We start from the raw sequence: 16234 nt of genomic DNA on the forward strand, positions 1-16234 counted from the left end.
CAAATTTTAAAAATTAATTAATTAAAAAATAAATACTTGTGTGTGTTTTAAAAATCCATTTAAAATCTTGTTTATGGCTAGAGGTTTGAGAAATTTTCTTTTTAGCTATGTTATCCGAAACATTTCTTAACTTCAATTTCCTTTTTTCCTGTAGCATCTCAAGATCCTTAAAAGTACACCAAAGTTAAAACAATTACAATATTCTCTCCCTCACGTTCTCTTTCTCTCTCTGTCTTGTGCGCGCACGCGCGCGCGCGCGCACACACACACACGCAAAGTCTAAGATGGAGGTGAATCAACTGGGGTCCTGTTCTAAGCAGAAATTTTCACATGATTTAAATCAGAATGTCAAGCAAATTATCTTCATGATTTGTTTATAATAAAATATTTGGTTTTATGGTGCAGCTAAGATATAAATTAATGCATACAGACTATGTGAGTTTTTAATTGAGAAATATGGTACCCATGAAGGGAGTGCTGAATCACTTACAGTCTTTCTAATTACTATAGACACCTAGGGTACTGGTAACAAATTATATGACTTGATGGGTTTCAAGGAAGTATTTGTAGAGAGAAATGAATTTTATCATTTCCTATCATAGTCTATTTCTCTTGGGTTTATGTTTAAAGAATCACCTTTGCTGTATTAAAGATTTTAACACCAGGTGTCTCCTAGCATATGAACACCAGATAATGAAATGGAGGGGTAATTAAAGGAAGATAATGGATGTAATAACTGAAGGTTTTACAGATTTGTTCTTCTCAAAAAAGTGGTAGAGTTGGCTAAAATCTACAAACTAAAAATACAGAAATCATAATAAAACACTACTGTGTCCCTCAAACTGATAATACTCCTGGGTCTATAAACATGAAATCAAAATGTAATTTCCAAAGTATAAAATTTCAAGATCAAGATTTAAACTTTAAACTTTCCAAAATTTCATGAGTCAAGATTCTAATGTTCATTTCTGTATGTATAGTTGTACAAAATAGGTAAAAGGGTATCTTTTGAACACCTGAAATCTGTACGCAGGGAAACTGGCCTTAAGGCATACAGCTTTGGGTACATATGTGTGCATACATGTGTGCATTTGCACACATTTATAGCAACATAAGAAAGGAGGAAAAATTTAATGCAGTTAAAAAATTAAATATTACATGATACATTCACTTTTTCATGCTATTGACATCTTGGCATAAACATTTTCTTGTTAAAAAATGTTTAAATGTTTATTTTACTTTTGAGAGAGAGACAGAGTGTGAATAGGGGAGGGGCAGAGAGAGAGAGGGAGAGAGGGAGACAGAGAATCAAAGCAGGATCCAGGCTCTGAGCTGTCAGCACAGAGCCTGACGTGGGGCTCAAACCCATGAACTGCGAGATCATGACCTGAGCCGAAGTCTCAGATGCTTAACCAACTGAGCCATCCAGGCGCCCCTTGACATAAACATTTTCTATTGTATTTCTCTTTATGGAATAACATTTACTTTGTGACCTTAAGAAAAAAAAAAAGAAATAAAAGAAAAAGGAAAAAAAATGGTGAAGAAAATATTTTAAATTACATCTTTTTTTTTCATTATAAATTAGCCTCAGCACCTTGATAGCATCTAGTACACAGAGGTGTTAAGCAAATATTTGTTAACTGAATTATACTTTAACATACAGCAAATATACACCAAACATAAATGTTAAACATTTTAAGTAACATTTATTGTAAACAATTATGTCAAACATAATTGTAACATTATTGTAAACAATAAATGTCAAAAAAGATGAAAAATAATTTGTACTGAATTAGCTAAATAGGAGTGTTTTTGCACACTTCTTAATTCTTACCTCTTCCTTTGTCTTTTTTGATATCACTCGGAGCCAGTCCCCAATCATGCTCAGGACAGCAGCAAAGTAAGCGAGCCCTACAAGGATCCAAAACCACACGACAGGCTTGTAGAAGTCTAGATATTCGATATCCGATCCACCTGTGTGAGAAAAATAAAGCAGGACAAAATAACTTTGTATTCATGAAAGTAATTAATATGGATATTTGCTAAAAGTACCAACTGAATTTTGGCTTGCAAAATAGGAATCTTGTCAATTGATCCATGTTATTGTCTTCATATGGAATTCTTTCCTCTCCTTTTCTATTTTTCAAGAATGAGTCACAAGTTTTGGTTTTTTTTTAAGTTTTTATTCTAATTCCAGTAAGTTAACATCCACATCCAGTGTTATATTTCAGTCACTAGGTTCTTCTTAATGAGACTGTTCATTACATCTCTAGGTCATAATGATTTTTCTCTGTTCTAGATTTCTTTTTTTGTTTAGCTAGTCTAGGGGTTCATTATTCCATGTGTACTGGTTTCTCTTTCCACATCTACTGAACATGTAGAAGACAGAAATGACACCTTTTGGGGTATGCATTTGCCTTAGCGTATTTACATTACTGCCAATCAATACATGGTTACCAATCAATACAAAGTCAACCTGGTCAGAAAGTGGCTCTTATTCTAAAATCACCAATACGATGGATTGATAACAAATGCTTGAGACAATGCGTCAGTGGGTCTATATGGAACACATAGTAATTTGTAGATGATATTGCCGTTCGTTATTTTCTGACTTTTTAGAGGAATTCCCCTGCAGGTCACAAATTTAAATCCTTAGCTGTCAAGACAAAATTAGCAAAGGACCTCTTCTGCTTTAATCTTTGTTGCTTCTCCATCCATTTGGTACAAAAGCTGCACCTATGAGAGTCTGAATACATTTCAACACATCCCTACCTCAGCACATATCAATGGGGCACTTATTAATTCCCCAACACTGAAAACAGTTACTTCTCTTCACAAGAGAGAGGAACAGGTCTCTCTCTGTAGAAATTCATAATTTACTCTGAGAAAGCCTCACATAGACAATTTCCCATAATGGGGTAGATCAAGGGATAGCAAATAAGAATAAAAAAGTGTTGTGAGAGGACATGGAAGAAATGATTTTTACTTCTGGAGGGGGAAAGGCAAGAAGAGAAAAGGGGGTCTTCAGTAAGGAAGATCAAAACAGAGAAAAGTTCAGTGTATAAATACACGGCATATTCAAAGGACTTTTAGTAGCTAACTCTACATATGGATGGGGGCCGGGGAGTAGATGGGTAGAAGAGAGGAATGTAGAAAAAGTGAATTGTGTCAGATTGCAAAAACTTGTTCCTAACACGATGGGGTGGAGGTAAAGTTTATAGGTGATAAGTCTTATATTCATGTTTGACCCTATGCTCAGAAAGATCCAGCAGCAGAGAAGGCAGGTTCACAAGGAAAGTCTCATGAAAAACTTTTGTTCTGAACTACCCAAGAGGTTATTGTGCTTGAGTTAGGGCTGGAATGGAAAGAAAAGGTATTAGAGGCAGCATCATCAAGGAAGGGCTCTAGGATGACCAGAGCTCCTCTTTTGGGAGATGATGACAGTAACTGAACGGGAAACACAGGGGAAGGAATAGTGACTAAAAAAAAAAAAAAAGTAATTCAAATTGGTACATGATAGGTTTGAAGTGCTTGCGGTACCAACAGGTGAAGGATCCTTACATACAGATCTAACGTTCAACAGGGCAGAGCAAGAGATCAGGATTGTGGTATCAACAGCACGGAGATTAGATGCTTAGAGGGGTCACAGATGTACTCCATTCACAAAGGTTCAATCCGTCCATTCGGAAGAACAGCTGATAAATAGCAAGTATGCATGAAAGTCAAACACAAAGTCGAAAATAAGCATTACTATATATATATTAGACTATGAGCTGCCCACAATGACATTGTCAAATATGAAAGGGTCAGAGTAAAAAGAGAACATTTTTCTCTTGGGCAAGTAACAGACACAAGTTCAGCTTTCTTTGGGGACAAAGAGTAATCTGAAAAGCACAGTTTCCAAAGTAAATAATATCACCTTCAAAATATGGTAAAAATTTTACCTTGTGTAAAATTTTCAAAAATACCGTTTCTGGGAAGGATTGTGGAGGCCAAATGCATCTCATGATGGTTAAGAGTTGGCCCACGGGGAATGCAGTTCTACAAATTCACAGAAGTGACTTAAGTTGTGTGTGGAAACTTGTTATACGATAGGCTCTCTAGCGAATTCCATTTTTCAAATGTTTCCATTTCAAAGAAACCAAAATGACATTTTTTTCCGAGTACTTTCTCTTTCAAAACCAGAAAGTCTTCATCCAAATAGCTGTGACTCACTTAACACATAAGTTCACCAAGATGTTGATTTTAAAAGTTAGTTCATACTCAAGATGACTTTTTATAAGTCTTCTTTCTTATAAACAGGATGTCACAGTTTGAAAAGAGTAAATTAGCTTAATCACTGAAAGGTCTATATTTGGGTAAAATGTTCATCCCACAAGTTTTGGTGGATTCTAAGCCTGGGGGTGGGGGTGGGGAATGCTTCCCATTCTCAACTGCTGCTCTTAGGAATGAAATACCGGCAGGCAAATGATCTAAGGAAAAATGATGTATACAGGAGTGTTGTCAAACAACTCATAAGTCCTCTCTAAGATTTATGAATTAATTTCCACACTATTCCATCCGCTTGATCCAAGAATCCAAATTAAAATATCTGTAATGTCAAGATAGCTTGCTTAAAAGGGGCTGTTGGTCTTATTTTTAAATTAGGAAACATCAACAAAAATTTTTTTTTGGCTGTTGGAAGCATTAATTTTAGTCTAGCTACATTCAGGAAACCTGTACATGGGTCTTTTGCTTATTCAGAACCTCGGGTAATGTCTCTGTCCTGGATTTGCTGCCTGTGCCCCCACCCCCATCTCTACTCTTCCACCCTTATCATTTTTTCCCCTCTTTCCACAGACTCCTGAGCTGCAGCCTGCAGTCTGCTACAACCCGCCCTCCCCTCCTGGGTTCCTCACCCACTTGGCAGGAACAGTCACCTCACTGCTGTTTTCTTTGTTGCCACTGAAAATACGTGCACAAGTCCTTTCCATTTTCAGACCTTCCTGGCTAATCATTATAGGAGAATAGACAGATGGTAATAAAAATAAGTAAAGACGGGTGGAGGTACAAAGGTTTCAGGAATCTTATGAACCATTCCAAGTAGTTAAAATAAGTCTCTTCCTGACTCCCATGGGCGCCATTTTTCTCTGGCTTTCTCCTTAGTGCTTAAGTAAGGAGATCAGCCAAAATCTATCTAGCAGATTAAACTACTAAAAATATAAGTCAGGAAAACTTTATTATTATTATTATTATTATTATTGTTATTTATGGCATTATTGCTAGGAACCCATTTTAGCAATAGTGAATTTGCTTGGAACAATCTCTCCATCCAGCATTAAAAAAGCCATCTCCTACCTGGCCCCAAAGAATTACTGGTTAGGGGGCAGAACAGCCCATGAGGCTATAGCAGGCACATACAGGTTTTTTGTTTGTTTTCTAAATAAAGGCCCTGGTAGTTCTATACAGCCAAGTCTATGCTCATTTCAGCTGATTTCCAAAATATTCACAATCTGATTGAGAGAAGACTGAAAAGTAAGACTTCCTGATTGCCCATCTAAATGAAATCATTCCATCCTAACGCCCTGGGTGGGGGGCAGGTATTGAGGGAGTTATGTTCGCATTCCTCATGTGTCCATTGATTTAGGACAGGGCTTTAGTAAGACCATTCACCATAGATTTAAGCCACATCTCCAGCTGCCCCTATCAGGAATTAAGCTAATAATTCAATTGCCATTTCATAGTCTGTTCAGAACTCAGGAGTAAAAGTCGGTTTTTGTACTGGCTCCTAGAAATCCCAACCAATAGTAAGTGTCCCACTTACAATAGAGAAGTTGTAGTCTTAGCAGGTAAAATAACATGTGTCAGGGCACACAGGAAAGGAGGTAGGAGAGCTAGAATTCAAAACCAGGGCTTCCTCGCTCCAAAAGACAGGCTTTTTCCCACTAACCAGGTTGGGTATGTCACCTATGGTCTCAGTTCCGGTCCTTGCTATCATTTATCCACCGGCCTGTTGTGTCCAAACTGCATGGTGGAGACTTAGCTAGGGCTAGAGGCACTAAGTCAAACAAGATATGCCTCTTCCCAGCCTGCGCCTCAATGGTCTTACCTAGAAAAACCAGGGGTCTGAAGATAAGCACGATTTTTTCAGAAGCCTCCTTACCATGCTTCTGTCCTCATTCCAACAGTTTCTAGTAATTGGCCCTATTGTTCTCTAAAGAACTTGAGTATGCGATGCCCTCTCTGAGATGCTTATATTTGATTTTCTTTCTCTGAGATGCTCCTGAATCACAGAATATTTATAAAGAAGAAAGCAGAAGGAGGAGGATGGAGAGGAAGAGGAGAAGGAAGAGGAGGAGGAGAAACCTGGATTTAAAGAATCATCTAGCCATTCTGAACTAAAGTCATCAACTCCATGCCCTCCTCCTCTCGTTTAAAATTATATTTGTATTAGAGAATATAGATATGGACATAGAACCTTGTTCTAAAGAAAATGGGCATCATTTCTTTACCTGGTCTTTAAGCATTTTAGTTTAGATATGAAATATTGATTTTAATTTTTTGTTTGTTTAGCTTTACTTTTATTAATAAAACTAGCCTGCCTTAATATAAAAGGGGGAATTTATTTTCTGCTTTAGTATATATATTTTTTATAGTAAAGCAATTTAACTGAATGAAGACTCTCCTTAGGGCTTGAAGAACTAAGAGGCTCTTTCAATAACGTTGCAAACTCTGCTTTCTTTTTTTACAAATGGAAGTATGACTTCAGTACTAAACCACAGCTCACCTACTAAGCCGAACTTATCATATGCTATTAAGTCAGAAAAACAAAAGGCAAAACAAGTTAACTAAGTCTCTCTAACATTTGAACCTATATTTTGGGATTTGCCATGTCAGCATTCAAGATGTTGTCCATTTCCTACTAGGTACTTGATCTAAAATTCGGAAAATAGCCATGAGAAGAGCAGTAGTTTCATGATCAGAAAGAAAGATCAATACACTGTCATTCACTCTTCCTTCACATGGATGGAAACCTAGAGTATGTAAGACGTACAAAATTGTTACTGCTAGAAGCTACCTTTAAGTCTCATTATAGAGCAATCTGGAGCCTTTTTCATTATATTTAGTACAATTTACTGCCTATCTCACTAAGCCACGACTATCAATCACTGAATATTTTCCTTCTCATTTTTATCCTGCACGCGTTTCCACCATGTTTCTATATAGATCCATTCTGGATCTGAAAAGTTAAATAACTTATTGGTGTGTCCCCAGGTCCTAGGACTTCTGGCCCATTTGAGTCAAATCCTATTTAATTCATCATGCAGACAAACATCCATTCTCTTGTGAGTTCTCAGAGAGTTACTGGCTGAATCTGGGGGTGACCAGACTCTTTGCAGTATTTTCCTATATTATGAAACAGAATGACTACCAGGAAGACAAGAAAGTTCCCTATTTAATTTTTGCCCCCAATTTTCAAACATTCTGTCCCAAAGGAAAAGGAATTAGAGCAATTATTATCACTATCACAATATAAGCACAGGGTCTAATACCCGGTATGTGCTCACTAAACACTTGAATAAATAAATGAATGATGAATATAATACATCTCCCCTAGCAGTCACATACACCCTCCCTTTCTGATAAAAGTGATTTTTCTGAGACATTGTTGTGGTGGGAGTGGTGACTGTTCATCATTCAGTAGACTTCACTCCTCATCAGCTACTTTCCTTCTTACCCACTGAAGTCCTGGAAAATTTTTACTGTTATTGATCAGTTCAACAGCTGGCCACTGACATAGTTGCAAAACATTAGGCAACATCAGGACTGTTCTCTAAAGGGTCTCTGTTAGAACTGTTTTGAACCAAAAAACCTGCTATGATTTCTCAACAGAGATTTATATGTTCTCATGATAAATTGCCTTTCCATTCAGCAAGCTCTGAGCACTCCACCAAATGACTCATGTTTTCAGTTATAAGGAAAATCAATAGTTTGGTTACGAAAAACTTCATTTCTGATAATGACTTTGAAAACATAAATCCAAGAAGGCTTAATTCTTTTTTTTTTAGTTTATTTATTTATTTTGAGAGACAGCAAGAGAGCATATGGGAGGGGCAGAGAAAGAGGGAGAGAGAATCCCAAGCGGGCTCCATGATGTCAGCAGGGAGGCTGACACAGGGCCAGAACCCATGAACCGGGAGAGCATAACCTGAACTGAAATCAAGAGTCAGACGCTTAACCGACTGAGCCACCCATGTGCCCCAAGAAAACTTAATTCTTAATATGAGATATGCAAATATGTTCTTTCTAAGAAAAAAAAATGAAGACAAATGATTATACAACTGGGAAAATTTAGAAAAATTTAGTAAAGGTAAAAGTATCAGAAGAATTTTACCTTGGAAAGTCCGAAATTATATTTTAGAGGAGCATATCGGCACTAAGCCTAAAGCCTGATTAACTCAGTAAGCTTTGTTGAGGAGGAGGCCCTTCCTCTGCCCTATGGTCCTTCTAGCTTGACTTAGAATCAAACTGACATGAGACAGATTGAACAGCGGAAATTTCATAGGTGTATGGGCAGGGAATCCACGTAGACGTGAAATTTCAAAGACAGTGAAGCAACATGAAGATTATATGACCTAAGAAGAGGGGTAGGGGTCTAAGGACACAAAGGGGAGGAAGATCATTACCAGGAAGATGATAAGAAAGAGATGTTTGGAAAAACAAAGGTTGTCCTATTATGCAGGTAAGTTTCTTAGGTAAAGGGGAGTCTTTGTTAATAGCTCTCTTCCTGGGACAGGCTCTTTTTTCCAATATATTTAGGCAGTTGAGGGGGAGGTGGAGAGCTTTTCCTGCATCTGGTGGGTTTTGGTTACTTTCAACTCAAAATAATCTTTATGGCATAGTGGCCCATCTTGGGAGAGCCAGTCCTTAGCCCCTACACTTTCAATAGCCACCTGTGAGATATGGAAAATTTCATTATTCAACTAAAGATTGATCCAAATTCCAAGGAGACATATCTGGATGGCTAAATTAATTTATGCTCTGATGGAAAATGTGTTTTCCTAAGATCAACCATGAGGATTTCTTAGAACATCTATATTTTTGGCTAAAATTTTTGTTTTTTATTAGAAGAGCAGGTAACGTGAGGACACTGATTTGTGAAACTGTAATTTTTCATCTGGCTTTCACTCATTCAAATTATATCTTATGAACAAACCTAGTTTGTGAAAAAGGGTGTGTTCTGAGAACTTCTTCAGGCAGCTTCTAAACAAGATGTGGAAATGTGCTTCTTGACTTGCTTGACCCACTCTTACCCTAATAGTATATATAAACGAGATAGTAGCTTTGGAAAAGAATTTGATTTTGGGTGGTGGGGGGGAGAATTTCAAATTGTGTTTAATTTGGTAATTATATGACTTCTCTCCAAATTTGAAGAAGCACCATTTTTAAAAAAAATCATAGACCTGAAAGACCATAGAGGCAAGCCTGAATGAACAGACTTCAATCTGTCACACATTTCCAGATAATTAATATTACTGCTTAGTTTTGTTTTATTTTATTTTTTAGGGAGAGAGAGCATGCAAGTTGGGGAAAGGGGCAGAGGGAGAGAGAGAGAACCTTAAGCAGCCTCCAAGCTCAGCACAGAGCCTGACACAGGGCTTGATCCCATGACCCTGGGATTATGACCTGAGCTGAAATCGAGAATCAGATGCTCAACAGACTGAGCCACCCAGGCGCCCCTACTGCTTAGGTTTTAGTGAAGGGATGATTTAGGTCTCAGTCTACAAGGTAAGCATGATTTAACAACTTGTCACCCGAGACTTTTCATCAAATGGAAAATAAGATGGCGAAAGTTGAGAAACAGAATGCAGGAAATTAACAGTTAATTCTCAAACATAATTTTTGCCATTAATTTTAACTTACCTCTATAATTTGACTATAAATTATAGGCACTGCTAAAACAACACTTTGCTAAATAACCGACATTGTTTCTTCTTGCCTTTTAGGAAGCGTTAGTCTGCAAGCACTGGTCTTAGTAATGGGGGTCTGTTTATTCATGTGTAAAACAAGTGTGGGAGTGACCCTGTGGCCTCGTGGGTCCATTTTAGTTCTAGAACATTGAAAGCTAGTGAAAGAACAAAAAAGGCCATCAGGAGGGAGCACACACCAGTCACTAAGGTAACCAGCCAGCCACTAAAACACCTCCCTTGCATAAATATAAATATAACATTAAAATTTTCCAGGTCTTGGGGCACCTGGGTAGCTCAGTCGGTTAAGCGTCTGACTTTGGCTCAGGTCATGATCTCACGGTTTGTGGGTTCGGGTCTTGTGTGGGGCTCTGTGCTGACAGTTCAGAGCCTGGAGCCTGCTTGAGATACTGTGTCTGCCTTAGTCTCTGCCCCTCCCCTGCTCACACTCTGTCTCTCTGTGTCTCTCAAAAATGAATAAACATTAATTTTTTTTTTAATTTTCCAGGTCTCTTCTTGCAGAAAAATTACTAAATGCTGAATTTCTCTGTTCAGTCACATACACAATGAGACCTAAACACTGTGTTGATTTGTCTTTACCAGTGATCTGTAAATACTTTTGATTCAATATCCCCGACAGTGAAAAGGTTTTGCACATGCAAATTTAAATGCATGTTTATTTATGAATTAGCAATCTATTATGTTCTTACAAATTACATCATGGACACTACGACATATAACAAGTAAAAAGTAAGGAATGAGGCTTACAAATACATCAAAACAGGAGTTGTTCTGTCTGCTTCCCATGGCAGAAATTACACCTGGCATGGACTTTCTTGCTCATACCCTGGAGATGAGCACTGTGCTCCAGAGTCCTGGTTCAGAACATCACATCTTTACTTGTTGCTCTCAAGATGCTTCTAATATTTACACCAAGATTACAACTTGTATCCTAAACAATTTATATATTGCTCTCCAAAATTTCTTATTTTCCTTTAATAATATCAGTTTGAAGAGTATGTTATTTAGTTGGTCTTCAAAGGGGTTCAACACAAGAACATGATTAAACCTTAATCTTATTCCGAGCAGGGTTTGCAGGTTTGAGAAAGGCATCAGATGGGGAGCGTGCATTGCAGGAGGTATATCCTTGTGTTCTTTTGAGATTTATAGTCCAATAGAAAGATGAGGAGGTTTAAGTTGGAGCAGTATCTCCTACTTTTCCTTGGCAAAAACACCAACTTTAAGCGAGATTACTATCTGTAGTGACATCTCACTTCAAAAGGGAAGGTTCTAGAAAGTAAGCAACCGATACTTCCCGGAAGGGGTACTTGACTTTGCTCAATAGCTAACTTTTACTCCACAGCCACAAGGTACCCAGAAGCAAAACCTATTTGTGTGTACTCTATTGAATTAAGTGAGGCAATTCTTTTCCCAGATCTTTAAAAAAAGAACTCGAGGTTTTTGTTTTTCCAAAGAATCTTGCAAAGAGTACACATTTCCTACCCAGCCTTGGCCACATCTGCCTCATGTACACACTCCTTCCAAAACCACTCCCTGGGCACAAGGACCTGGCATGTGAAGACTCTTCTCTAATTTATCTTTCTCAGCATTTGTCACTTGAATCCCATCAAATTCCTTTGCTAATTATTAGCAAGGCATATTTCTTTTTTTTTTTTAATTTTTTTAACGTTTATTCATTTTTGAGAGAGAGAGAGACAGAGCATGAACGGGGGAGCGGCAGAGAGAGAGGGGGAGACACAGAACCGGAAGCAGGCTCCAGGCTCCGAGCCATCAGCCCAGAGCCCGACGCGGGGCTCGAACTCACGGACCGCGAGATCGTGACCTGAGCCGAAGTCCGACGCTCAACCGACCGAGCCACCCAGGCGCCCCAAGCAAGGCATATTTCTAGTGAGTTTTTATTATTTCCTCTGCAGAAATAAAATTACAGTAATGGATTTACAAAGGGGTGCAATATGATAAAATCTTAGTAATAACGGGTGTTTATTAGATTCCACTTATGGAGCACAGATATCATTTTATTGCCATGCTCCCCTACAGTGTTGTGCCGTAACTCTGAATTCAGGGTCCCCACTCCTACACGTAAGATGTTCTCAGTGAACTGCTCTTCTAGCCAGTTTCCAAGTGTTGATCTCTTTTTTAAAAAAAATTTTTTTTTTCAACGTTTATTTATTTTTGGGACAGAGAGAGACAGAGCATGAACGGGGGAGGGGCAGAGAGAGAGGGAGACACAGAATCGGAAAGAGGCTCCAGGCTCTGAGCCATCAGCCCAGAGCCTGACGCGGGCTCGAACTCACGGACCGCGAGATCGTGACCTGGCTGAAGTCGGACGCTTAACCGACTGCACCACCCAGGCGCCCCTCCAAGTGTTGATCTCTTAAGGTTAGTATTAAAAAAAAGGTGGTTTTCTTTTTTCATCTTCTACAAAACCATAAAGTAAAAATATTTGTTCTTTTTTCTAAGCCATTTTACACTGTGGTCACAAATACAACATTATTTTAGGATTCTACCCACTTTTTAAAATTTATTTATAATCTTTGTTTTGTTTTGTTTTTTAACCAGACCAGGCCACATACTGGACTGGTAGTCAGTCAATTTCTTAAAATAATATGTGCAGTGTATTAGGTTATCGAAATGTTAGGGATAGAACTTAAATGTTCTTACCGCCTGCCCCCTCCGAAAGATAAATAGGTGAGAAGATGCATGTGTTAATGTGTTAATTAACTAGATGAACTAGATGCTTTTATAATATGTACATATATCAAATCACCACGGTGTATACTTATTAACATCTTACAATTTTATTTTCAATTCTATCTCAATAAAGCGGAAAAAGAAACAAAATATTGCCTTACCATACAAAATTAAAAACTAAAATGAAAATAACACATGCAATACAAAGCTTGCATTAATACCTGTATATGCCACAGCTGTTATAAGACTTGATATTTATCAAGTGGCACAAGAGACCGGGGTTAACATACCACAAGTCTAAATCTTGTTATCATCTCACTGTGTCTTCCTTTCTCCTACATTAATGCACTTTCTATTTCTACTTAAGCCAATCAACACCTTCCATGAGAGGTTAGAAAAATGGGTGCTTTGGAGCAGAAGCGTGTCTTCTAAGGAGCTACAAATGTCTGCGATTATTCTGCCGACAGTTTGCTAATTAGAAAACTAAAGGATCTCCAGCAGAGTGATGCACCCTCCCCTTTTTGGGGCCTCCATCCGGTACAGAGATATGTGCACAGTATTTCTGACCAAAAGCAAAGCTTCCTTCAGGAAAACATCCCCACCTTCAAGGATCTATGTTCCCTAGAAAGGGGGGCTTTGCCAGGCTCAACTATAATTAACAAATCAATAGAAACAGATGAACCATCAGGCTTCTCTGAGATATTAGAGAACTGTGCAAAACAGTTTTTCTCTGAAAACACGTAAGTAAGAAGTTTGGGATGAGAAAGAACAGTAAACAGCCAGAAAGCATAAAGCTCTCTTAAAATTAAATTAGGCTGGTGAGTTTATTCCGGGAAGTTGAAGAGCACATTCCTACTATAGTGTTTAGCATGATTTTCTAATACTTCAAATCGGATTTTCTAAAAAAGAATGGTTTAGATTTTCAAGGGCTAGTCAAAATGGTCCATGATAGAACATCACCATGGTTACTTTTACCATCATTACTATAATTTATTGAAAACTGGAGTTAGAATAATAATGACAACTGGATAATATAAATGGTAAAGAAAGCATTAAAATGATAGGAAGTGAAGACCTAAGAGATAAAACAATAAAGCAAACTGTAATTGTAATAACATGTACAAAAGGAAATATCAAAAAACACAAAACAAAAAAATGTGGCCACTTTGGTTAAGGTGAAAAATACTTCCCTGAGAACTGAAAATTAAAGGAGTTAAATATCTTAGAGAAAAGAAGGTTTGAAAATAGCTTAGAATATCTTCTAAAGTTTGCAGGTGTTTTTAAAACTAAGTCATGAAAAGGCTTAAGTAAAAAGAGCAAAGAGAAGTTAAACTCGAATTCATGAAACACTAAATAAAAACAAACAAACAAAAACAAACAAAAAAAATTAAGGGGCAGATTGGTTTCTGAAACTAAGGTGGGAATATAAGATTCTGAACAAACAGCAACATATATTTCTTTCCTAGAATGAAATCTAAATGTTCAACTGCACCTTTCTGCTTACCTCCACTGTCACAGAAGAATGACTTATCTTTTGTCTCTGTCACTGTTATGGATTAAATGGTCTTTCAAAATGGTATGTGAGTCCCCAGGACCTTGGAACATGGCCTTACAGGAAAAATAAGGTCCTTGAAGATGTAATTAGTTAATCTGAACGCATACTGGAGTAGAGTGGGCTTTCCATCCAGTATGACCAGTGTCCATATAAGAAGAGGGACACAGCTACAGGGACACAGAGAGAACAAATGCCATGTGACGTCATAAGCAGGGATAATAATGGGGCAGGACAGGCAGAAACTGATTGCCTCCTCCAGAAGCTGAAAGAAACAAGGAGGAAGGAAGGCCACCTAGAGTCTCAAGAGGGATTGTGCCCCTACTGTCACCCTGATTTTGAATTTCTGTGAGACAATGAATTTCTTTTGTTTAAAGCCACCCAGTTTGGGGAATTTTGTTTATTAAGGCAGGCCTGCGAAATTAAGACAGACACACTGTGTTGTGCTATGAACCCAAGCAAAAAGTCTAAAGGACACGGGTTAGGCGAGTACTGTTGGTGCCAGGAAAAACTTACCTGCTACGTAGTCGCCAAATCCAATGGTTGTTAGAGTGATGACCACAAAATAAATGGCGTCCAGGGCAGTCCAGCCTTCTATGTGCTTGAATATGATCGCAGGCAGAGCAACAAAGAGTACACAGCCGAACAGTATAAATATGATGGTTGAGATGATGCGAATCTTGGTCTGACTAACATTCCACTTCTATGGGTGAGAGTGAAGACAGCGAGAAAGAGACACTGATGGAGATTTATTGATTATTGGTGCACCTGCAAAGCTAACCTAACACACAGCTATCAACAAATTAGCAAGTAAGGATGTTATTTTTTTCACTTTCATGATTAATTTTCAATTGTCTTATAAAAATTGGAGAGAACACACCTAACTCAAAGCAATCAATGCTCACGACGATGCCACTTTACACTTACATAGCTTTACAACAGGTAAAATACTTTCAAAATAAACTACATTTGCTCTGAGAATACAATTTGAGATTTACATCATTCCTTGTTTATGTGAACTACTTTTGAAATATTTCTATCCTATAGGCATACTGCTGATAGCGAGCCAAGCATAATCTGGAAATATAGCAAAATAGAGAAAAGTGAACTGTTAACTAAATATTGACTATTGATGGGACGCTTGGGTGGCTCAGTTGGTTAAACGTCCGACTTTGGCTCAGGTCATGATCTTGCTGTTTGTGAGTTCGAGCCCCACGTCAAGCTCTGTGTTGACATCTCAGAACCTGGCATGTGCTTTGGATACTGTCTCTCTCTCTCTGCCCCGCCCCTGCTTGCACTCTGTCTCTGTCTCTTTCTCTCTCTCTCTCTCTCTCTCTCTCTCAGGAATAAATAAACATTAAAAAATTAAATATTGACTACTGATAATTGATAAAAATTATTAATTTTAAGAAAAATTTCCCTGTATGTTTTACTATCATTATTCAATTGATTCAACTGAAGTGCTCACAGACTTAATGGCCACAGTTGATTTCCCTGTGAACCAGATGAATTATCTCTCTCTCTTCTATGGCTTTAAATTGTACAACGGAATAAATCAAACATGACATGGAGGCAAGGATAAATCTTCAATACCCCTCACGACAGCTGTCTTCAGAGTACCCATATTTTTTCACCTTCTTCTCTTATCAGGAATCTCCTTAGTATAACATATTTGTATATATGTTTGTACATACAACAATTTATCTCCGGATCTTCATTTGAGGCTAAATATCTCTAACTGGATCTTTCCTATCTGCTATTAAAATTATAGGTCGCATCCCCACCGTATAAAAACCACTAAGTTTTAAAACTTGACAAATTTCTAGAGATAACGATCTAGGAAACCAATTAGAATGGAAAGTGAAAAAAAAAGTTTCTCTAGTCCACCATCCTTCTCACATAAGTGAAATTTAGACGAATTTGTGTTTGTAAAGTTCTCACAACAGTGGTTAGTACTAAGCGTGGAATCATGACCACTGTCATGTATTCACCACCGGGTGTTTTATGTGTTTTATGTGTTTTA

At 37.8% G+C, this 16234-nt stretch overlaps 1 protein-coding gene across 3 annotated transcripts in view; it reads right to left on the minus strand.

The window, feature by feature from the left end:
- Window positions 1–16234, minus strand: part of KCNK2 (potassium two pore domain channel subfamily K member 2) — a 195653-nt gene that overhangs the window by 39646 nt on the left and 139773 nt on the right. For all 3 annotated transcript variants that reach the window (XM_019821797.3, XM_003999292.5, XM_019821798.3), the window contains exons 5-6: window positions 14728–14914; window positions 1835–1974 (exon numbers count right to left, since the gene is read on the minus strand). In XM_019821797.3, coding sequence (XP_019677356.1) covers window positions 1835–1974; window positions 14728–14914 — 327 coding nt within the window. The remainder of the gene's footprint in view (window positions 1–1834; window positions 1975–14727; window positions 14915–16234) is intronic.

Source organism: Felis catus, chromosome F1 (assembly GCF_018350175.1).
Source record: "Felis catus isolate Fca126 chromosome F1, F.catus_Fca126_mat1.0, whole genome shotgun sequence".
NCBI classification, from domain to species: domain Eukaryota; kingdom Metazoa; phylum Chordata; class Mammalia; order Carnivora; family Felidae; genus Felis; species Felis catus.